The 25135-nt window shown below is 39.8% G+C and overlaps 1 protein-coding gene across 2 annotated transcripts in view; it reads right to left on the bottom strand.

The window, feature by feature from the left end:
- The window catches only part of RAB6A (RAB6A, member RAS oncogene family), a 48746-nt gene that overhangs the window by 14438 nt on the left and 9173 nt on the right, over positions 1 to 25135 (bottom strand). The window contains exons 2-5 of one of the 2 annotated variants that reach the window (XM_079787863.1): positions 15806 to 15864; positions 5214 to 5267; positions 3724 to 3829; positions 1505 to 1616 (exon numbers count right to left, since the gene is read on the bottom strand). In XM_079787863.1, the coding sequence (XP_079643989.1) occupies positions 1505 to 1616; positions 3724 to 3829; positions 5214 to 5267; positions 15806 to 15864 (331 nt within the window). Of the gene's footprint in view, positions 1 to 1504; positions 1617 to 3561; positions 3668 to 3723; positions 3830 to 5213; positions 5268 to 15805; positions 15865 to 25135 lie in introns of both variants that reach the window. The other variant, XM_079787862.1, reaches the window with a different exon arrangement.

The raw sequence follows: 25135 nt of genomic DNA on the forward strand, positions 1-25135 counted from the left end.
ATTTAAAAAGTTGACCATGATTCTTTATAGCCAGAATCTTAAAAGAGGTTCTAATAAGCTATATTTACCAGGTTTGAAACATTTGGGGATCACTGGGCTATAGGAAACAGAGAGTACTGAACATCTAGGTGCTTAAATTGAGACATTGCAAGATATATTCTAGCCTTTCCTTCATGTTTTTACCCCCAAAAAGGTAATTCTCAAAGAAAGTGACATTTAACTTTTCATAAAGAATAGATTAGCCCTAGCCGGTTTGGCTCAGTGAATACAGAATAGGCCGGTGGACCGAAGGGTCCAGGTTCGAGTCCAGTCAAGGGCACTTACCTCGGTTGCAGGTTCAATCCCCAGCCCCGGTCGGGGCGCATATGGGAGGCAACCAATCAATGTCTCTCACATCAATGTTTCTCTCTCTGTCCCTCCCTTCTACTCTCTTTGAAAATCAATGGAAAAATGTCCTCGGGTAAGAATTAAAAAAAGATGAAAACATACTTTGAATTTACTTTTAAATTATAATAAATTTTTTGTCACTGTACTGCCAATTCCAAATGAAGTACCTTGGCCAGCAATGGGCTTAACATTTCCACAAGTCTTTGAACATAGTGGATTTCTTTGCAACATTTTAATTAATAGCACAAGGTAATTACCTGAATTTCAATATCCAACTCATGAACAAATAATAAATAGTAAAAGCTTCTACTATTAAGTAAAATGGTGAAGACTATTTAAAGCAGAAAGAATATCAAGATCACTTAGGAATGCTAAAAGCAGATATTGAAGCCATGGGTTTGACAGTGAATGTTAATACATTTTGCATCCTGTGACTTGAATATGGCTTTCCTCATTTGACTAAGGTATCACAACCAAGCTATTCAGTTCAACTACACAGTCTGGCTCAACCATACAACTTAAAAAAGAAAAAAAAAAAAACCACACCACTGAATTATAATGAATATTTCTAAGAAGACTACCAAAAGAGTGTGTAGTTATTATTAATATTTTTTAATATACATTTTTATTGATTTCATAAAGGAAGGGAGAGGGAGAGAGAAATAGAAAAATCAATGATGAGAGAGAATCACTGTTCAGCTGCCTCCTGCACACCCCCTACTGAGGATGGAGCCCGCAACCCAGGCATGTGCCCCTGACCAGACTCGATCCCGGGACCCTTCAGTCCGCAGGCTGACCCTCTATCCACTGAGCCAAACCGGCTAGGGGAAACATTTTGTTCCTTAACAGAACACTGCTCATATTTATGAGGCCTAAAAAATGCAAAATTTAGCTTTATGCGTAAACAAATCTTGCACAAGAGTTACTTATACATGGGCTTTTATAAAACAAAAATACTCATTTTCCTTTAAGGGCTGAGTTTAATGTTTTATATTTTAGGTTCCTACACTAAAGAAAAAGGGGATATAAACTTAAGAATTTAATATGTTATTTTAAAAACAATTCTTCAGTAACATTAAAAGTAACAGACTACTTAACATACAAAATCACTCCATACCTCTTATCAGCAAGATCTGTTTTATTTCCTACTAGCATGATGATAACATCACTTCCTCTTTCTGTTCTGACATCATCAATCCATTTTGTAGTTTGCTGGAATGAGTTAACATCTGGTATAAAAGGGTGGATAGAGACATCAATGTTATTATAAATGCCTCCCCATGTGATGGACCAGAAAATAAAGAAGAAACGTAAACAAAGAAAGGAAGGAAGGAAGGAAGGAAGGAAGGAAGGAAGGAAGGAAGGAAGGAAGGAAGGAAGGAAGGAAGGAAGGGAGGGAGGGAAGGAGGGACGGAGGGACGGAGGGAAGGAAGGAAGGAGGGAGGGAAAAAAAGCCCTGGAAATTGGAAGGAGGCTGGCACATTAGGACCCACTTTTAATGTGCCTGTAACATAACTCCATTTTATCTGAGTATAACTGTCAACAGTCTAAACAAATCACAAATATAAAATCCTCAAGGTTCCTTTTATAGTGGTTTAAAATGTTGAACACAACTAAATGAGTGCAATGTAATATATGTAATTGAAAAATATTTTTTAGTATAAGGACAGCTATGGCAGATAATATGGTGTTACATTGCCACAATGTTTTTTTTTTCATTACTTACACATACCAAACATGACAAAGAAAGCATCTCCAAAAGTATGTCAGCCAGTAAGACCCAACACATCCAGAAAATTTGGAAAGCCTTTAAATAGCTTTCAACACCACTCTATTTGCATTGCTTATTCAGTTTGTGATCACTTTAACTTGAAGTTGTTTAATGCACCAGAATCACTTGTTTAAAAAAAATCCATCTTTTCTAGCACTAGATTCTAAGTAGAATACTTCAATATTTTTTATAGTAGCTAAAGAAAATAGTTTACTAATATTTTAACCTCATGTGCACAATTTTTAAAGAAAAATACATACAGTTCACTTGATCTGGTTAAAGTAAGCACAAACATTTTAAAGCTGCAAAACTTGTCAATGCACAATAATGAACATACAGTTTTTTAAACAAGTAGCAACCCAAAGTAAAGCTTCAAGAAAAGATGGCATATAGCACCTAACCAAAAAAAAAAAAAAAGTCTCTGAATGCAAACTTGTAATTTATAATTCTGCTATTGCAATTATTATTAAGTAGATATGACTTCTGGTTGAGCAGATATGCAAAAATGTATGAGAATATTATTACTCGCTCAAATCAATAGTTTGTTGCTATGTTTTTGAAGGCCTAAGATGTAGTACTATTCTGATTTTTCTATAAGTTATGGACCACTATATGGAATGATGCTTAATATTGCCTAATATATTTAAAAAAAACAATTTACAAAGATAATTTTAATCAGAGAGCATTTCCTTATCAGTCACCAATGCTCCATGGAACATTTAAAGTCACATAAAATTCTAAAGGCATTATTCAGTTTCTAGGGAAAATAAAAAGGAAGAACATTACTTTAGTCTCCTATTTATTTTCTTGGGGAGAAATGAAAGTGTAATTTGTTAGCAACAAAGCAAGTCAGTCAATCATAGAATTCAGATATTCAAATGAAAATGATTAATAGAAGATTGGACATCATGTTTTCTCTGCCTTCCTCTATAAAGAAAGAATGGCTGTAAGGGGAAAGCAGGGAAAAGTAGGCTAGCAGAAGTTTTTAATAGCCTCAACAGAAACCTTGGAAGATTAGGAAAACTTGGCAAGAGGCTTAAAATGCAGATTTACTTTATTTTAGAGACGTCTGAGATCAAGTTAAACAAAAAAGAAGATGCTCTTCCAACCATAATTATGATGTGACTTAGGGATAATAGGATATTAAAAAAGCCTTGGAGAGGATTCATAATTGAACCCAAAGGAAAATTTCCAGTACAAAAAATGTGGCACAGTAGAAATAAAGGGTATTGGTACAAACACCAAGCAAATATTTCTGACCTAGCCAATCTGTGAAAAGGTTTGCTATGATTAAACTCATTTTTGCATGCCAGTATTGAAAACAAGCACAAGACAAGAACATGCATACAGCTAAGCTACAGGTTGAAAGAGGATAAGAAATGCATAATTCCCCCCCCACTCACTTGTGATATCATAAACAACAACTGCCACAGTGGAGTCACGAATGTAGCTAGGAATCAAGCTCCTGAACCGCTCTTGACCTGCTGTGTCCCATAATTGCAATCGTACCTAACAACAAAATCAGTCAAACAAGCAAGAAGGTCAACCCATTGCAAAATACCTACTTGTGATATCGTAAACTACTACGGCTGCAGCAGAATCACGGATGTAACTGGGAATGAGGCTACGGAAACGTTCCTGACCCGCAGTATCCCACAGCTGCAGCCTGATCTGTGGGATGGGAAAAAATGAATAAAAAAAAAAAAAACAAAAAAAAAAACTCATACTAAAAATAAAAAAGAAATAATGTTTTTTAAAGGGGGTAGAAAGGAGGTAAAACAAAGACTCATGCAAAAGGTTGCAGGGATGTGAGGAATGAAAACACAAAACTTTCCTTTTCCAAAAGAGAGTAATATAAAAATGTATCTGAAGACACATGACTTAAAAATGGCAATGGCAAATTCTTCACAGAATCAGAAATACAGTTTCCTTCCTCCCCCACCTCCACCCCCCTCTCTATAACCTCTTTTTGAATCCTATGCCTTCTGGATAGCAAAAAGTAGACTTTGTTCATGTTCAAATAGTAAGCATAAAAGGGAAAAGTCAATGAGCAGCCCAGGCTATCACAGAAAAGGAATTAATGCTTCTCAGAAAGCCTCTCTGAAGCTAACATGTGTCTCTTTTCTATTGGGTCTGGAACACTCTGAAATTGGGTCTCTGACTACTATGCTTATGTTTCTCCCACACACTTCTTCCCAGAACACTGTATATAATCTAACAAAAAAGAGGAGTATCTTTTTGCAACCCTACATAAAAATTTTACTTTCTTACTTCTTCACATTTGAGGAAGAAAAGCCTGAAAATAGGCACTAAGTTCTTTTACCATTATAAAGCTGTTTCTAAGCTTTCAAATTTTAAGAAATGGCATGCTATATATTAAAACATAAAAGAGAATATCCAAAAGAAAACACACACTTATAAGAAACAGCATTAGATAGAAAATGTTTTGGGGTATAGATCCCAAAATATTGCATTTAAGACAGTCACTGTTTAGGTGATAGAAATCTCTTCAAGAGATAGAAGACTAGAATACAGAATTTACATTGTACTTAAAGGGAACATTCCTAAAGATGGAAGACAAATACAACAAATAAATACACATTCTTTCTATTTAAAATTTGACATATTAACCATTTTCTATTCACTTTGGTATATATCATATTCTGACAAATAAAACCTTGAAGTTCACAAGTTTTGTCAAATTCAAATGAAATCTTTCTGAGTGCATTCAAAAGGTCTTTAGCAGCTTTAAATATCTCAATGCTATATCTGTTACCATTTTTTTCTAAATCAGGATGATGAATTCTGTTTGACAAGCCTAGTGCCTTCAGGGTTTTATAAATAACTTGGCTTTCTCTCATTTTTGGATTTCACTTGGGGTTAAGTCAGAGTGCTAAGACCTACGCAATCTGTAATACGTTTTTCTCAAGACCTGTAAATTAACTTTGACAAGTTTGCTAAGTACTTTCTGTGGTGACAATCATTGATTATAGCTTGATCACCGTTTTCTATCCTAGAGTGTTGAAGAAAATTGCACATGGAAAACATTACTCACTGTTCGATCTTCCAAGTACATTGTTTTTGATAAAAAATCAATACCAATTGTTGCCTGTAAACCAAACCAAAACAAAGAAGTTAAATAATAATAATAGTTTAATGGCAGTCAGCAGTTTAGGGTTCAAATGGGAATTCTGATTGTGGTAGAAATAATGAATAAACATAAACACATTGTAGTCAAGTAAGAAAGAACATAATTTTCAGGGATAATGGTTTCTTCCACTTATTTAGTACTTGCTGTGTATTGGGAATTCTTTAAGGCCCTTCACATGATCATCTCTAACCCTCATAAATCTCTACAAGGTAGCTATTATTAGCCCTGTTTTTCTCATTGTAAACATAACAATATTGGAGTTCCGAGAACTTAAATAACTTATCTAAGGACACAAAACTTCTGTTGTAGAGTTAGGAGTAAAAGCTCTTTCTAATATACGCTTATTAGATATATATCTTAACCACATTTTTTTTTATTAAAAAGACTTTATTTTGAGTAGTTTTAAGTTCACAGCAAAACTGAAAGGAAGATATACTCCCAAAATATGCACAGCATCCTCTATTATCAACATTACCCACCAGAATGTTACATTTGTTGTAATTGATGAACTTACATTGACACTGATATATTTTTAAAGATAGGTTTTATTTTTAAACTAGAGGCCTGATGCATGAAGATTCGTGCAAGAATGGGCCTTCCTTCCCCTGGCGGCCGGCACCGCCTTCATTCTGGCCAGAGCCGCCTTTTCGTTCCGGCCCAGAGACACCTTTCCGCCTTCCCACACTGCCCAGAGGCCAGGAGCGGCTGGGGGCTGGGGCGGTACTCCCCACCCCCCCCCACCCCCCCACCCCCGCTGCTCAGCGCCTGCATATGCAAATTAACCTGCCATCTTTGTTGGGTAAATTTGCACACTCACTCCTGATTAGCTGGTGGGCATCTTACTCTTTTATTAGTGTAGATGGTGGCAAAATATATGTATCATAAAATTTGACATATTAACCATTTTCAAGTATACCATTCAATGGCATTAATTACATTCACTGTCAATACTGTCTATTTCCAAAACCTTTTCATCACCCCAAATAGAAACTCTGTACCCATTAAGCAATAACATTTTACAGTATATCCATTCATCTATTGATGAACAATTGGGTTACTTCCACTTTTTGGCTATTGTGAATTCCTGTTTTCAATTATCCTTGGTTTATATCTAGGGGTGGAATTGCTGGGCCATATGGTAATTGTATTTAACTTTGTGAGAAAATGTCAGACTTTTCCACAGTGGCTGCACTATTTTAAATTCTATCCTAGTAAGTGTGAAGTGGAATCTTAATGTGGTTTTGATATGCAGTTCTCTAATGACTATTGATGTTGAGAATTTTTTCATGTGTTATCCGCTATTTGTATATCCTCTCTGAAGTAATGCCTATTGAAGTCCCTCACCCATTTAAAATGAGTTTGTCATTTTTATTATGATTTGTAGGAGTTCTTTATATAGTATTCTAAATATTAAACACTTACTAGGCATGTAACTTTCAAATATTTCCTCCCATTCTGTAGGTTCGGCCCAGTACACCTTTATGGAAAATCCATTGTCAATAGATACATGGATTTTCTTATGGACTCTCAATTATATTTCATATAGGTCTATATGTCTATCCTTGTGCCAGTACCACATTATTTTGATTATTGTGGCTTTGAATTAAGTTTTAAAATCTGAATGTATTAGTTCTCCAACTTTACTTTTCTTTTTCAAGGCTGTTTGGCTACTGCAAATCAGGATTGGCTCTTTAATTTCTACAAAAAAATGATGGCAAAAATTTTTATAGGAATTGCACTGAATCTATAGATTGCTTTGGGTAGTTACTACTGATATCTTAACAATATTAAGTCTTCCAATCCATTTACCTGGGACGTCTCTCCATTTATTTAGGTCTTTAATATTTTGAGCAGTGTTTTTGTAGATTTCAGTTACACAGAGACTTTTATTAAAAAAAACACACACAAAGAAGTTTCCTCCTTACCTTAAACTATGTGTCTACATATTTCAATTATGTTTCTTAATTTAGGGCTTAAGTACATATAAGCAAAGTACTAATTCCAATTTATGACATTCCATCTGAGAATGGATATATGGTGGGATAACAGGTTTATAAACTTGAACTTACTGTGCAAGAGTATCTATTTGACAAACCTGAAGAATGTACAGGAATGAGATATGGCTACATTTAAAAAATATATATTTTATTGATTTTCCACAGAGAGGAAGGGAGAGGGACAGAGAGCCAAAAACATCGATGAGAGAGAAACATCGATCAGCTGCCTCCTGCACACCCCCTACTGGGATGTGCCCGCAACCAAGGTACATGCCCTTGACTGGAATCGAAACTGGGACCCCTCAGTCCGCAGGCCGACACTCTATCCACTGAGCCAAACAAGTTAGGGCAGAGATATGGCTACATTTAAGAAACCTCATCAGGAGAACTTCATCTACTCACTATGGTAGAAGCAGCTAATTTCCCACACAAATATCCATCTTCCCCTTCTTCCTTAATAACAGAAACATTTATTTAAATCCATACTTTTTCCATCAAAAAAACTCTATTTTCCAGTCTTCTCTGAGTTTTAAATAAATGGGGCTCTCTGAGTTGGCAGGTGTACCCTTGGTTTTGTCTTACTTCTCCTTCCTGCCTGGATTGTGGATAACAGAACTCTAGGAAACATTCAATATTCATGAGGCAAACTTCAACATGAAAGTCATATTCGATCTGTTTGTTTAAACAAAAAATTAGGAGGAGTCTTGGTTCCAGACGATCATGGAGCTGCCACACACTTCATGAACTATCCTACCTCTAGAATTATTTTACATTAAAAAAAAAAATTCTCAGCTGCTCTGTCTATGGAGTAATTTTCTCTGTCCCACTCCTTCACTGATAAACTCTCTTTCACCTAAAAATAATTCTCATGTCACTTGTTATTAAGTTTGTTAAAAACAGCCAAAAATAATTTTTAATGGCTACAAACAGAAACTGTCATTTTTTAGATCTCATAGCCAACACATGTGTTTTTTTAAATTAATACAAAGTCAGACGTTACGATAAAATGTACAATAGTCCCCTTCTTCCACTACGTCATCCTAGTTTGGGGACATTTACACCACTCAACTCAAAGATCAAAATTAACCTCAAAAACAACCGATTGCTGCTTTTCTTATTTTATACCAAGCAGAGCTATTATGGCAAAGAAGTCAACAGCAGGAAGAACAGAAAAAAAAATCCAGGGAAAATAAACATTATCAGCTATTGCAGCATCTTGAATGCTACTGACATGAAACTAATTCAAACCTCTATAAAAGATAAATGAGTGGGAGGAAGCTGGAAGAGGTGGGGGGGGGGGGTCGCGGAGGAGGACCTATGTAATACTTCCAACAATAAAGATTAAAAAAAAAAAAAGATAAATGAGACATTACTGCTGCCTCACGTTCATCTCCTTTATGAAAATGGAGAAGACAATAATTGTAGAAGAAATCAAAGGTTAAAGAACAATGTATATTAATTTACAGCATCACATTATTTAAGTGTTAATTAATTCATTGATTTGGGGGGTGGTCTACTTTGTAAAAAGCATACTAAACTTGCGGGAAAATACATACCAAAAATAGAACCAGATTCAGATTTTAAATTTACCCTAGAAACTTTTAGAAAAATAAAAGTGGTTTGACAAATAAATGAGACAGTGGCAGTTAATAACTATGAAAAGTAATCATTCCTTTAAACAGATTAACATTTGATATCCTATAAAAGGCTAACATGCAAATCGACCAAACGACAGAGTGACCGGTCCCTATGATGCACACTGACCACCAGGGGGCAGACGCTCAACGCAGGAGCTGCCCCCTGGTGTTCAGTGTGCTCCCACAGCGGGAGTGCCGCTCAGCCAGAAGCTGGGCTCACTGCTGGCGAGTGCAGTGGTGGTGGTGGGAGCCTCTCCCGCCTCTGAGGCAGCACTAAGGAGCAGCAAGCAGGCAGGCAATAAGGAGCGAGGGGTCCCGATCTGCGAGAGGGCGCAGGCCAAGCTGAGGGACCCCCCCAAGTGCACAAATTTCATGCACCGGGCCTCTAGTATTATGATAAAACCATGGAAATCAAGTTTTTATATTAACTACACAGTAACACAGATATAAAATAGATACTTAAAGGAGCCATTTTATTATTTTCATTTTAACAAGAACATTTCAAAAAGTTAATACAGAAAGCCCTAGACGGTTTGGCTCAGTGAATAGAGCAGTGATGGCGAACCTATGACACACATGTCAGCACTAACACGCGTAGCCATTTCTGATGACACGCGGCCGCATGCCGAGGATGAAACATTTGCTGCTCCTGAGGATGAAACATTTGCGACTAGAGTCTTGGAGTTAGTTTTTTCCTCAAAGTGACACACTACCTGAGTTATGCTCAGTTTTTTGGCGAAGTTTGACACACCAAGCTCAAAAGGTTGCCCATCACTGGAATAGAGCATTGACCTATGAACTGAAGTGTCCCAGGTTTGATGCCAGTCAAGGGCACATGCCCAGATTTCAGCCTTGATCATGCAGAAGGAAGCCGATCAATGATTCTCATCATTGATGTCTCTCTCTCTCTCTCTCTCTCTCTCTCTCTCTCCCTTCCGCTCTGAAATCAATAAAAATATATATTTTTTAAAAAGTTAATACAGAAAAAGTTTTGCATGTGCTTAGGGTCTCAGTGAAAGCATTTTTTAAAAAAAATTACTAATTTTTTCTTTTTAGTGTGTTCTTTTATTTTACAACTAGAGGCCCAGTGCACGAAATTCATGCACTTGGCGGGGGGGGGGGGGGCGTGGTCCCTCAGCTTGGGTTGGGAGAAGGTGCAGGCCAGGCCGAGGGACCCCACTGGTGCACGATCGGGCTGGGGAGAGATGCAGGAGGTTGGCCAGCCAGGGAGGGACTGCAGAAGGGCTCCAGGATGTGTCCGGTCCGTCTCTCTCAGTCCCAATCTCACGGACCCCAGGAGCAAACTAACCTACTGGTCAGAGCGTCTGCCCTCTGGTGGTCAGTGCACGTCATAGCGAGCGGTTGAGCGGCCTTAGCATATCATTAACATATTATGCTTTGATTGGTTGAATGGCCGACCAGTCGACCAGACACTTAGCATATTAGGCTTTTATTATATAGGATTATGCAGTTCAAACTAAAATACATATATATAACTTAGATATAAATATCTTTATTGATTTTAGAGAGGAAGGGAGACGGAGAGATAGAAAAATCAATGATGAAAGAGAATCATTGATCGGCTGTCTCCTGAATGCCCCCTAGTGGGGATTGAGCCTGCAACCCCAGGCATGTGTCCTTGGCCGGAATTGAACCTGGAACCCTTCAGACCGCAGGCCAACACTATCCACTGAGCCAAACCAGCTAGGGCTAGCATTCAGTCTTTTAAGATTAAGTATATTTGTTATGGTTTCTCACTGATACCCTTTATTATGTTTAGGAAGATTCCTTATATTTCTAGTTTGTTGAGTGTTTTTTTACGATGAATAGCTATTGGATTTTTTAAAAATAAATCTTTATTGTTCAGATTATTACAGTTGTTCCTCCTTTTTCCCCCCATAGCTCTCCTCCACCCGGTTCCCACCCCACCCTCTGCCCTTACCTCCCCCCCACTGTCCTCATCCATAGGTGTACGATTTTTATCCAGTCTCTTCCCGCACCCCCACACCCCTTTCCCCCCCGAGAATTACCAGTCCACTCCCTTTCTATGACCCTGATTCTATTATATTCAACAGTTTATTCTGTTCATCAGATTTTTTATTCACTTGATTTTTAGATTCACTTGTTGATAGGTATGTATTTGTTGTTCATAATTTTTATCTTTACCTTTTTCTTCTTCCTCTTCTTAAAGAATACCCTTCAGCATTTCACATAATACTGGTTTAGCAGTGATGAACTCCTTTAGCTTTTTCTTATCTGTGAAGCTCTTTATCTGACCTTCGATTCTAAATGATAGCTTTGCTGGGTAGAGTAATCTTGGTTGTAGGTTCTTGCTATTCATCACTTTGAATATTTCTTGCCACACCCTTCTGGCCTGCATAGTTTCTGTTGAGAAATCAGCTGACAGTCATATGGGTACTCCCTTGTAGGTAACTAACTGATTTTCTCTTGCTGCTTTTAACATTCTCTCTTTGTCTTTTGCCCTTGGCATTTTAATTATGATGTGTCTTGGTGTGGTCTTCTTTGGATTCCTCTTGTTTGGGGTTCTGTGCGCTTCCTGGACTTATAAGTCTATTTCTTTCACCAGGTAGGGGAAGTTTTCCGTCATTATTTCTTCAAATAGGTTTTCAATATCTTGCTCTCTCTCTTCTTCTGGCACCCCTATAATTCTGATGTTGGTAAGCTTGAAGTTGTCCCAGAGGCTCCTTACACTATCTTCATGTTTTTCGATTCTTTTTCCTTTTTTCTTTTCCATTTGGATGTTTTTTGCTTCTTTGTATTTTAAATCTCTGACTTGATTCTTGGGATCCTCTAGTCTGCTGTTGGATCTCTGTATATTATTCTTTATTTCAGTCAGTGTATGCTTAATTTCTAATTGGTCCTTTTTCATATCCTTGAGGGTCTCACTATATTTCTCAGAGGTTTCTAGAAGATTCTTGAGTAACCTTATAACCGTGGTTTTGAACTATATATCCAGTCGTTTGCTTTCCTCCATTTCTTTCATTTGTGACATGTTTCTTTGTCTCCGCATTTTGGCTGCTTCCCTGTGTTGATAGAGTGGCTTTGCGTGCTAGGTGTCCTATAGGGCCCAGTGGCTCAGCCTCCCCAATTACCTGAGGTGGAAACTCTTGGTGTACCCCTTTGTGGGCTGTGTGCACAGTCTTGTTGTAGTTAAGTCTTGATTGTTGTTGGTAAGACTGGGAGGAATTGACCTCCAGACCAACTGGCTGTGAGGACCAGTTGTGTCTACAATGGGAGAACTTCTGTGCTGGAGACACCCTTATGGGGCAGAACTTGCTTCAGTGGGGCTTTGGTGCTCACTGAGTCTGCCCCTGAGTGTGTCTCTTATGGATGTGAAGAGTTGTAATCTGGATGGTCTCACTCTGACCACTGTGTACACTGGCTCTTAAATCTCCAAGGAGGTGCAAAGTCAGCCACTGCCTGAGGCCACCCAGCAGGAACTACAGCAAGATCTGCAGATTCCTCCTCTTTGTTTGGGGTTTGGAGGTGCCCAGATGGGGTCCAGCTCTGAAGCAATGCAAGCTGCTGTTGAACCTTGGGTCTTCTTTTGGAAGCTCTGCGGCTCTCTGACCCAGCTGCACTTTGTTAGGTTTTAGATTGCAAAAGGCCAGTGTAGGAAGCGGTTATAGGGTTAAGCCTCGGACTGACCTGCTGGCCAAGTCGCAAACAAGTCCCAGCTTGGAGGGCACAGTCCTCTAAGCATAATTAAGCTTGATCTTGTAACTGCTCCCTAGATCTTTCCTGGGTAGCTAGTGGGCTATGGGAGGGGCAGCAAGTGCTGCCAAAACAAGTGAAACTTACAACAACATTGTAGATTACCTTGTTTGTCCCTGATTATAAATAAAGCCTCAGCTTTGCAGTCTGGATCTGTTCTGTGGCCTCAGCAAGGCACAGAAGATCCACCTAGACCCAGCTTTTTCTCTTTGTCTATCATTTCTCCATCCTTCGTCGCCCCCGCTCAGGCTCGCCAAACCCTTGGCTGTGCTGGCACGGCACAGACCAGGCCATTCATATGCAAAAGCCTTTGTGCACAGCTTGGGTGGGGTTGTAAATTGGGTGGGGCAGGGTCTCAGGGAATCACCAGAGTGGAACAAACAGCAATGGCTGCCCATCAGCTCTGCCCCGAAGAGGTCCCTGGGTCTCTGTGTCCCGCGGCATCGTGCAGGAACAATGATCACTGCAAGCACCTCTGAGAGAAAGCTGCCCTCATGTTCCGGCCCAATGCCAGACAGTCCAGTTTCTCCCCGTATGAGTCTGGGTACCCAGAGTCTCGCCCAGAACTGGAGTTCAGAGCAGTTGGGAGCTTGTATCTCCCTCCCAGTTGAAAAAGACAACAGCGTACCCAGTTGCCTTCCCCTTTCCATGCGCGCCTCCGTACCTCCGCACTTCCGCACCTCCTCCCAGTCTCAGTGCGCTTTTCTCTTTCCTTCTAGTTGTATAATTTCCACTCAGCCAGCCTTCCCGTGGTTCTGGATGATATCCATTTTGTCTTTTAGTTGTAGTTTTTATGCGGTTGTGCGGGGCAGCAAGTCCAGGTGTTTACCTATGCCGCCATCTTGGTTCCTCCTAGTCTGGCTATTGGATTCTGTCAAATTCTTTATCTTTGTCCATTTAAATGATCATGTGATTTTGTCCTTTATTCTATTTGTACAGTGTATTATATTACTTTTTATATGTTGAACCAATTTGTAATCCTGTTACCAACCTACCAATCCCACTTGATAAATGGTACATAATCCTTTTGACACATTACCAAACTTAGTTTGGTAATAACTCTGCTGAGGATTGTTGTGTTTATATTCACAAAGAATATCAGTCTGCAGTTTTAATTTTGATGTCTTTGGTTTGGGTATCAGAGTAATATTGATCTCATAATATGAGTGGGAAGTATTCCCTCCTATTCTGTTTATTGGAAGTTGATGAAGTTTTTGTGTTGTTTATTAAATATTTCATAAAATTGAACAGATGTCTTCAGAGATGAAGAATCTAGTCCTGGTATTTTCTTTGTGAGAAGTTTCTGTTCACTAATTCTATCTCTACTTATTATAGATACATTCAAATTTTCTATTTCTTCTTGAGTTAATTTCAGTAGTTTGTATCTTTCTTGGAATTTAACCATTTCATCTAGGCTATCTAGCTTGTCGACATAATTATTCACAGTATTCCCTTATAATCCATTTTAATTCCTGCATGGTCAGTAGTAATGTCCTCTCTTTCCATTTTGATTTTAGTAATTTGAGTCTTCTTTTTTTAATTGATTAGTCTAGCTCAAGGTTAGTCGATTTTGTTTATCCTTTCTAAGAACCACTTTTAGTTTCATTGCATTTCTCTACTGTTTTCTTAATATATTTTATTGATTTTTTACAGAGAGGAAGGGAGAGGGACAGAGAGCTAGAAACATTGATGAGAGAGAAACATCGACCAGCTGCCTCCTGCACACCCCCTACTGGGGATGTGCCCGCAACCAATGTACATGCCCTTGACCGGAATCGAACCTGGGACCTTTCAGTCCGCAGACCGACGCTCTATCCACTGAGCCAAACCGGTTTCGGCTCTACTGTTTTTCTATTCTTTCATATATTCCTGCTCTAATCTTTATTAGCTTCTGAATTAAGCATGTCTTTATTTTGTTTTGTTTTGACATCTGGGAGACTGGCCCTCCCAGAGTTTGCCAATTCCTAGAAATAGTAAACTTGCCTGTGAAAACACCTTTAACATGCAAACCAACCAATCCAGAGCCCATAGTTCCAACCACTTCATGTATCACACTCAGGACCACTATTCCCCAGCCCTAAACATTCTAGAGCCAGTTACCAGACAACTAGGAATGGCTCCTGCACTCCAGAGCCCACTGAAATTATTCAAACTAGGCAATCCTAAATCTGCTTACCTGGTCTCACCTATCCTTCCCACAGAAACCACAATAAAGGCTCTTGCTACTTTTCCCATTTCCCACTCCTCACCTCCTAACCAACTCAAGAGCTTCCCCATGTGCCTCCCTCCCATGGCATAGAGTATCATCCTCCTCTTGGGATCTGTGAGTACAACAGATCTTTTCAATGGCAATAATCCCCTAATCTGTTAGCCTCACCATACATGAATAAAAATAAAACCTACATTTTAAAAGTTTCTTCCTACTGCTTGCTTTAGATTTAGTTTACTTTTTCTAGTTTTTTACAGTAGAAGGTTAAATTATTGATTTAATGTTTTTATTTTCCTTATAGCACTGTTTTAGCTGAATCCCATAAATTTTGGTATATTGTGTTTTCTTTTTCATTTGTCTCAAAGTATTTACTAACTTCCCTTGTGATTTTGTCTTTAATCCAATGGTTATTTAGGAATATATTGTTTAATTTCCAAATACTGGTGAATTTCCCAAATCTCCTTATTCTTGACTTCAAGTATAGGTCAAAATGTCACAGAATCCTAGACTAGAATAAAACCTCTATAAGAGAATATTTACAATCATTCCTACTTCTAGCCCAGATGGTATTAGCGATAATCTTTCAATATACTTTGGAATAGATACAGAAATCACATGAAGAAGTCGAAAACAATGAGCAAAATCAGTTATACTTTATATTTTATAGCATTTTACAGATTACAAAGTGCTTTTATTTCCATGACTGCATGTGAAATTTTTAAAAACACCATAAATACAGGGTGTCCCAAAAAGTGTATATATTACTAAAAGTAGGTAGCTCAACTGATGTTTCTTTTCAGATTTAACCCATTGGAATTAATAATTATTCAAAGAGTGTCTATATTCTTGGGGGGACACCGTATACTACTTATAACATACAAAATAGAGACAACTAGTAAGTTGGCAAAAACAAAATACCTGATAGGTGTTGTCAAAACTGTCATACATGAATCTGGTGATCAAGGATGTCTTTCCAACTGAAATTAAAAGGAAAAAATTCACTCAGTTAACACATTACATTGGGTTCTCGAAAAATACTTTTACAAAAAACTGCAATTAAATTCAATGGAAAATATCTGCAAAGGTTCTAACAATAATGAAAAAAACACAAAGCCCCAAGTTAGTGAAATGCTTTTTTTTCTAATTAAACAGATAACCTCTCAAATTAAAAGCACAAGTAAAGAGTATTTACTTAGTTAAGAGCTGAGGAAAATGAAGATAAAAGATGGAGGAAAACAATCAATTATGTTGATATCCCTAATTCACAAAAAGGCGAAGCAGGTATTTACTTGGGCCCTAACAAAAAGAACTAGGATTAGACCATGAAGCAATTATAGTTAACTTTCTGGAGAGTAACCTGGAGAAACTGAGGTTCAGGTCTACTTAATTCAATGAATGAAAGCATAATCCCTGGGAATATAAAGACTAGAGTCCTAGAAGTATGAGGGCTACAAGAACTAGACTGTTTATGAATGAGAAAGAAGTTAACATGAAGCCCTAGCCAGTGTTGCTCAGTGGATAGTGCGTCGGCCTGTGTACCTAAGGGTCCCAGATTCCATTCCATTCCGGTCAAGGGCACGTACCTTGGCTGCAGGCTCCTCCCCAGCCCTGGCCCTGGTAGGGGCTAATGCAGGAGGCAACCAATCGATGCTTTTCTCTCACATCAAAATTTCTCTCTGTCTTTCCCTCTCTCTTCCATTCTCTCTAAAAATCAATAGAAAAATATCCTCGGTTGAGGATTAAAAAAGGAAAGGAAGAAGTAACATGTAAAGTACTAACATGAGACTTACTTTACCGTCATTAACTTTACTCAAAAACTTGTAAGTCTAAGTGTAGAAATTTAACATAGGAAAAAATCCTGATCCACTTTTTCTTATGGGGAAACCATTTTTTAAATTGGAAATAAAACACTTATCTCCAATTATCTTGTTTGTACATTTATTTACTAATTTATCTCCCCAACTTACAAAGGGTAAGATACAGATCATCTTGTCTTCTTCATGGATATACTAACAGTGTTGGTCCCTGCCTGGCACTGAATAAAATTAATCAATGAAAAGAAACTTGACCAAGTTGACAGCATTCACTACTAAGGTAGTCAGACTCTGGAAGACAACAGCCTGCAACATCCTTGCATTCTTGGAAAAATGAAAGTAGATACAGCTCATAGGGACATACTTAAAATAAAACTCAGGAAATCAAGGTTTTAAAACCAGAACACCAAATTTACTAATTTACAGTAAGAAATAAATTTCGTCAGGATGGAAATTTGACTAGCAAATTTTCTCGAATTGTACACTTATAACTTGCATGCTTTTCTATTATGTTGTACTTCAGTAAAACGTTTTCCTTATAAAAATATCTAAATAATCATTGTTTGAAATAACATCGTATAGGGTTTTATACACACACGCACACAATTAAAATACACATAGTACTGGTAAAGTCAAAAGGAGTAGTAGTAAGTATAGAGTTCTAAAGTCCTTTGCATTGCCCAGAAGGGGAGAGGAATCAATTAATGGTAGACTTTTTTCTTTTTAATATATTTTATTGATTTTTTTACAGAGAGGAAGGGAGATGAATAGAGTTAGAAACATCGATGACAGAGAAACATTAATCAGCTGCCTCCTGCACACCCCCTACTGGGGATGTGCCCACAACCAAGGTACATGTCCTTGACCGGAATCGAACCTAGGACCCTTGAGTCCGCAGGCCGACGCTCTATCCACTGAGCCAAACCGGTGAGGGCTAATGGTAGACTTTTATAAGTCATGGCTGCATGCCACAAATTCTAGGGCAATCTATAATAATAAAAGCGTAATATGCTAATTAGACCAGACATCCTTCCAGGCGAAGCAGGGCTGCGAGGGCCGAGGCAAGCCACCGCGGCTGCGAGGGCACAGCCCCTTGCACAAATTTCATGCATTGGGCCTCTAGTCCTATATAATAAAAGCCCAGCAACCGAATGGTGGAACAACCAGAACGACCGGTCGACCAGTTGCTATGACGTGCACTGACCACCAGGGGGCAGACACTCAAAGCAGGACCTTCCCCTTGGTGGTCAGTGCACTACCACAGTGGGAGCACCGCTCGGCTGACCAGAATGAGTGGCTGCTCCCACTGCGAACCCCGGGCCAATGGGCAGGAACCCAGGCTGCGATCGTTGCCTTCTTGCCCCAGGCTCCTCCTCCTCGCTCCCTGCTACCTCCTCTGGACACCCGCAGGCCATGCAGTGCCGCTGCCAGACTCACAGAGCTGACCCCGGAGGCTGGGAGGCAGGTTTGTGGCCGCCGCAGGACTGAGGCCTACTCCGCTGCCTCTCAGTGCTATTGTCCCTGGGCCCGGCCCGGACCGGGTCCCCTGGAGAGGCGAGTGCTCCAGCTCCATGGAAGATGCCGGACCAGGGAGCAGCTGCTCAGAGAGCAGGTCCACGGCTGCTCAGCTGACCGGGATGAGCAGCACTCCCACAGCGGGCCGATCCCCGCAGGCCATGCCCCCCACCAGTGCACGAATCCCGTGCACCAGGCCTCTAGTCATTAAATAAAAAAGAAAAAATATGTAACTTCCCAATTTTAATAAAGCAATTAATATGGAATGATTTTTAAAAGACTGCGAATTCAAATACACAAGGAAAAAAAGAAATAACCAGGGGGAAAAGCATATTAAGACAGATTTAGCCCTGGCCAGTTTTGCTCAGCGGTTGAGCATCAACCCAGGAGCCAAGAGGTTGCCAGTTCGATTCCTGCCTGGGTTGCACTCTATCCCTAGTAGGGATGCCAATCAATGATGCTCCTCTCTCATGGATGTTTCTCTCTCTCTCTCCCTCTCCTTTCCTCTCTCTCTCTCTCTCTAAAAATAAATAAAAGCATAAAGAGGACATTTATTTTATTTATTTTTAAAATATATTTTTATTGATTCCAGAAAGGAAGGGAGAAAGAGAAATAGAAACATCAATGCGGCGAGAGAATCATTGAATGGCTGCCTCCTGCTTGCCCCACACTGGGGATCAAGCCTGCAACCTGGGCATGTACCCTGACCAGGAATCGAACTGTGACTTCCTGGTTCATAGGTCAACGCTCAACCACTGAGCCACTCTGGCTGCGCAACATATTTATTTTAAATCCAAATATGGCCATGTGTTGTATAACCATGTTTTGGTCAAAGAAGCCTGCATGTAGGTCATTGGTCCCTGAAGATTCTAAGGGAGCTGAAAAATTCCTATCTCCTAATGACATTGTAAGTGCCCTAATGTAGTAGCATGACATTACTCAAGGACTAAAAAACTAATTCTCATCTTACTCTCTTAACTGTAAGTTACATGTATTGAAAATTTTGTCATATAAATTACAAAAGTCCACTACTGGAAGATACCCAAGAAACAATCTTATCTAACATATTTAATTGATTTACTTTCCAGAGGTGATTAGTTTTTTTATTCTTTTTGTTTGAGGAACACCTAAGTATCCTGTACTTTCTGCAAATATTTCACCTACACAAAACTTATCAAGGAAAGGTAGTGTAGTTTAGTGTTTTAGCACTGGAGTCTAGAACCAGATGGTTGAGCTGAAATCCCAACTTGACCACTTACTAACTATATCCAACTGGGACAAGTTATTTAACCTCTCTGTGCTTCAATTTCCTCATAGTAAAATGGGAATAACAATAATACCTATCTTAAGGAATCCTTTTATCTTTTTACTTAGAAATAATTTTAAGCTCACAGAAAAGTTACAAAAATAGTACAGATAATTCCACTATAAAGACTATAAAATTAAGTGCTGCAGTGCTATTAACTAAACTATAGAATTTATTTGGGTTGCACCAGCTTTTCTACTAATTCCCTTTTTCTGGTCCCCAAGATCCAACCCAGGGTCCCACATTGCTTTAGTTGTCATGCCTCCTTAGTCTCCTCTCATATCTAACATTTCCTGTCTCTCCTTGCTTTCATGGCCTTGACACTTGAAAAATACAGGTCAATTGTTTTGTATAATGTTCCTCAATTTATATTTGTCAGTTTTCTCACTAGATTCAGGTCATGCATTTTTGGCATGACTACCACAGAACTGATGTGTCTCTCTTGGGTGCATCTTTAACAGGACAAATGTCTTAATCCTTGTAATGTTAACCTTCATCACTTGGTTACAGTGAGCTCCACAGTTTCTCTACCATAAGCTTACTGTTTTTTATTTATCATTTTATGTATTATTATATACTAGTGGCCCGGTGCAAGAAATTCATGCACGGGGGAGGGTCCCTCAGCCCAGCCTGCACCCTCTCCAATCTGGGACCCCTCGAGGGATGTCCGACTGCCCGTTTAAACGGGCAGTCGGACATCCCTCTCACAATCCAGGACTGCTGGCTCCCAACTGCTTGCCTGCCTGCCTTCCTGATTGCCCCTAACCGCTTCTGCCTGCCAGCCTGATCACCCCCTAACCACTCCCCTGCCAGCCTGATTGATGCCTAACTGCTCCCCTGCCAGCCTGTTTGCCCCTAACTGCCCTCCCCTGCAGGCCTGGCCACCCCTAACTGCCCTCCCCTGCAGGCCTGGTCACCCCTAACTGCTCTCCCCTGCAGGCCTGGTCCCCCCCAACTGCTCTCCCCTGCAGGCCTGGGTCCCCCCAAACTGCCCTTCCCTGCAGGCCTGGTTGCCCCCAACTTCCCTCCTCTGCTGGCCTGGTCACCCCTAACTGCCCTCCCCTGCAGGCTTGATCGCCCCCAACTGCCCTCCCTTGCAGGCCTGGTCCCTCCCAACTACCCTCCCCTGCTGGCCTGATTGCCTACAACTGCCCTCCCTTGCAGGCCTGGTCCCTCCCAACTGCCCTCCCCTGCTGGCCATCTTGTGTCCACATGGGGGCAGCCATCTTGTGTGTTGTGGTGATGGTCAATTTGCATATTACTCTTTAGATAGGACTAGAGGCCTGGTGCACAAAATTCGTGCACGGGGCGGGGGGTTCCCCTCAGCCCAGCCTGCACCCTCTCCAATCTGGGACATCCCTCTCACAATCTGGGACCGCTGGCTCCTAACTGCTCACCTGCCTACCTGCCTGGTCGCCCCTAACTGCTTCCCCTGCCAGCCTGATCACCCCTAACCGCCTCTGCCTGCCAGCCTGGTGGCGCCTAACTGCCACCCCCCCCCCCACTGGCCTGGTCACCCCCAACTGCCCCCCCCACCAGCCTGGTTGCCCCTAACTGCCCCCCCCTGCTGGCCTGGTCGCCCACAACTGCCCCCCCCCCCCGCCGGCCTGGTCACCCACAACTCCCCCCACTCAGCCAGCCTGGTCGCCCCTCACTGCCCCCCCTCTGCCGGCCTGGTTGCCCCTCACTGCCCCCCCCCTGCTGGCCTGTTTGTCCCCAACTGCCCCCCCTGCCAGCCTGGTCACCCCATGCAGCCTACTGTTCGGTCATTTGGTCGCCCCTCACTAACGCCCCTGCCAGCCTGGTCTCCCCACAAAGCCTGCTGTTCAGTCGTTTGGTCGTCCCTCACTAACCCCCCCTGCCAGCCTGGTCGCCCCACGCTGCCTGCTGTTCAGTCTTTACTGTGAGGGGGTCCTGAAGTCACAGTTCGATTCCAGGGGGTCCTGACCAATTTGCATATTACCCTTTTATTAGTATAGATTTTTATTACTTACTGTGTAAATAATATCTTGAAGAGATACTTTGTGCTGTATCTTCCCAAACTCTTGTTCACTAATTTTAACATTCATCAAATGGATCTTGATCTTGCCCACAGTAATTATTACTATGGTATTCCCATGGGAATGCCTCTGTACCACTTCACCACACAACCATTCTTGTCAATGAGGAACTTGGTGAAGTTCCATTTGATGGCATTTCACAGGATGCCCCTCCTCTTGGGCTGGACTTTCATCACTTCCACAGAGGGTGGGCCTCATCTCAGTTCACACAGATCTTGCTATACATATCAAATGGGAGGGAACTCTTTGATCTCAGCATTAGTCCCTGGCTCCTGCCTCCCAAACTAGTTACAAGGGAAAGCCAGGATCAGTAAGGCACCCTCAGCTTATCAGGTGTACAGGTCAACAAGCTGAGTAAAATTTACATCTGTTTTATCTGTTTTGCCTCATTGTGAGGCCACATTGGTGACATTGCACAGGAAGCCCCAGTACTTGCCAAGGCGGCCCGTCAATGTTCTTTACTGAGAACTCGTGCATTGACTGAGCACAGTGCCAGTAGTCACGACAAGAGCACCTGGCAAGAGCACCACACAGAAGCACTGGCATCAGGAGGTGGCACAGGTGGCTCTCCAGGCTCATTTTGTATTTTCCCTGCCCTAGCCCTGAAATCAACCACTTCTCCAAGAAGCTCATAGAGTTAGTTTTAAGGATTAAATTAGTTAGGCCTGATATGTAATAAGCAATCAAATGTCAGTTGATATTATTATTATGCATGCAAACAAATATACTGTCAGGAAGCCACAAAACATAGATTTACTCACATAATTTGGTAATCTGACTATTCAAAAAAATTCAGTTGGACAGGAAATATACATTGTTGTCAGAAGTGTATGGAGTTTTATATTTGGCTGCAAAGGGATATTAAGCACTGTACTTGTTTGCTAGGACTGCTATAATAAAGTACCACAAACTGAATGGTTTAAACAACAGAAATTTATTGTCTCACAGTTCTGGAAGCTACAAATCCAAAATCAAGGTGTTGGCAGAGTTAGTTCCTTCTGAGGGCTCTGAGGAAAATCTGTTCCCCAGCTTCTGGTGGTTTGCAGCAAATCCTTGGCATTTCTTGGTGTATAGAAACATCACCCTCATCTTTGCATTAATCTTCATATGGCATTCTCTCTATTTACATGTGTTTAAATTTCCCCTTTTTATAAGGACACCAGTCATACTGTATAGGGGCCACCCTACCCTAGAATGACCTCATCTTAACCAATTGCATCTGATACTAGAGGTTAAACTTCAAAATATGAACTTGAGAAGGATACAACTCAATCCATAACAAAGCATAAATGTAAAAATCCTGAAAAACAAAAATAAATCATCACAATATTTAGAGTATCAATCAGCTTGAGGAAGAAATAACTATTTAGATTGTTTTACATAAAGAACTACAATTATTGCAGAGATTTTGAAAACAAAAGTACAATATTTTATAGAAGAGTTCAACTGAAGAATTTTGAGAATACAAAGGAATGTTTTATTTAAAACTAAATGTACTCAGTCTTTTTGTAAAGAGGAACCACTTTCAATTTCTGGAAGTTTTGTGAGATTAAATAGGTAGGACTATATGAGAGGGTTCTGACAGTAAATCCCTCGGTGGAGCTTACAGAGGACCATCTATACAGTCCATACTATATGGGAAGGGGGAAGATTCTTCTCATTTTACATATGAGGAAACTGAGACACAGAGAGATTAAAGTGAACTTTTTAAAATTTATACATAATTTATAAGGTGGTAGACCAAAGACCATAGTTCAGTTTTCCTAACTCCTGCTCCAGGACTTTTCCCATGTCACATTAACAATATTAATTTCACAGGCCAAAGGAAAGAAATATTCCATATTAAATAACAATAAACAAAAGTTTACAAATAAATAGTAACTTCAGTAGTCATGTTTTTTTCCTATTTATTTAATGTATGATGATACTTCTGTCACCTTCCTAAAGAAGAAAGACTATTATTCCAGATTCCTAATGACTGTACAGTCATTATTTTATGGTCACCTATATGAAAGGCATTATGATAGACATCAAGGACAGAGATCCAAAAGATCTCAGAGTGGATTTTGTGCAGCCTTAAATACTACACATCAAATATCTTTAGTCCAGAGGTAGCCTAAAATCTGTCTAAATCTATGAGGCATCACATTCTCTATTTCTCTATTATAATCAACTTCATTCACCTGGATTATAGAAATAATTTTAGGTGCCTATGCATAAATTTCTGAAGGGATAGCCTTCAGTTTTAAGAGAATGGTTAAGGACAGATAAAGGATTAACTAGCCACATGAGGCTACTGAAATTAAAATGAAATAAAATTTAGAAATCAGTTCCTCAGTCACCCTAGTCATCACCATTTTAAACAGCACAAATATAGAATAGTTCCACCACTACAGAAAGTTCAATTGGATAGCAATGATCTAGAGATCCTGAAATATTAAATCTCAAAAACATATCAAAGAAAATATTCCAAAAATAAACGCTTCTGTGGGTAACTATATTCATGAATGTCAACAATATACCAATAGGTCCTCATCTTTTAGCAGTCATACCAAAATATTTGCAATGACAATGTATATGGGATTGCTTCAACCCACTTTAGTGTGTGGGAGGGTGGGGAGTGTATGTGCTATAGATGAAACCCATCCTAAGTTGATAATCATTGAAGCTAAGTAACAGTTTATGGGAGTTCATTATACTATTCTCTGTATTTCCTGATATGTTAAAATTTCCCATAATAGGTTAAAATAATATTTTAAGAAGCCAGAAACATATTTGGTTCAATCACAAATTCACTTTTCAATGATGTCATTTATACTTATTGCCTACTTCTGAATCTTTCTTGACTCTCCAAAACTCTACTGAAACCATTTAAAAATTATTGATTAGTTCTCGCTCTAGCCGGTATGGCTGTTGGTTGGAGTATCGTCCCATACACCAAAGGGTGGTGGGTTTGATTCCCGGCCAGAGCACATACCCAGTTTTCAGGTTCGATCCATTTAGGGCATGTGTAGGAGACAACTGATAGATTTTTATCACATTGATGTCTTTCTCTCTCTCTCATTCTATCTTTCCCTTCCTCTCTCTAAAATCAATTAAAAATAAATAAAAATTATTAGTTTTTGATAAATCCAATGACCTTTACGGAGTCATTATTTTCCTCAACTTGAACCAGTCAGACCAGATACTTAGTATAGCAAACCTCTCTCCTAGGTTTTTAGTTTTGTTTTATTCTGTTTTTCCTTTAAATTGTTTCTTTTATATGTATTTGTTATTGTGAGCAACATCAAAGCCTTTCTGAAACTAAGTAGGGTAAAAATCATAAACCATTTACTCATTCAAAAATATTTAGTGAACTCCAAGCACTGTGAAATGTGCTTAAAATACAGCAGTGAATAAGAAATTCATGAACATTACATTTGTGGAACTTACAGACCAAATGGACAACAGAAATTTTAATAGACAAATAATTACAACTATATTAAAGGGTGCTAGAAGAAGTACACAGTACTGAGAGTATAAAGAATTCTGGGAATCTAAACCACTCTGAGGA

The sequence above is a fragment of the Cnephaeus nilssonii genome (genome assembly GCF_951640355.1).
Source record: "Cnephaeus nilssonii genome assembly, chromosome: 13".
Lineage (NCBI taxonomy): Eukaryota > Metazoa > Chordata > Mammalia > Chiroptera > Vespertilionidae > Cnephaeus > Cnephaeus nilssonii.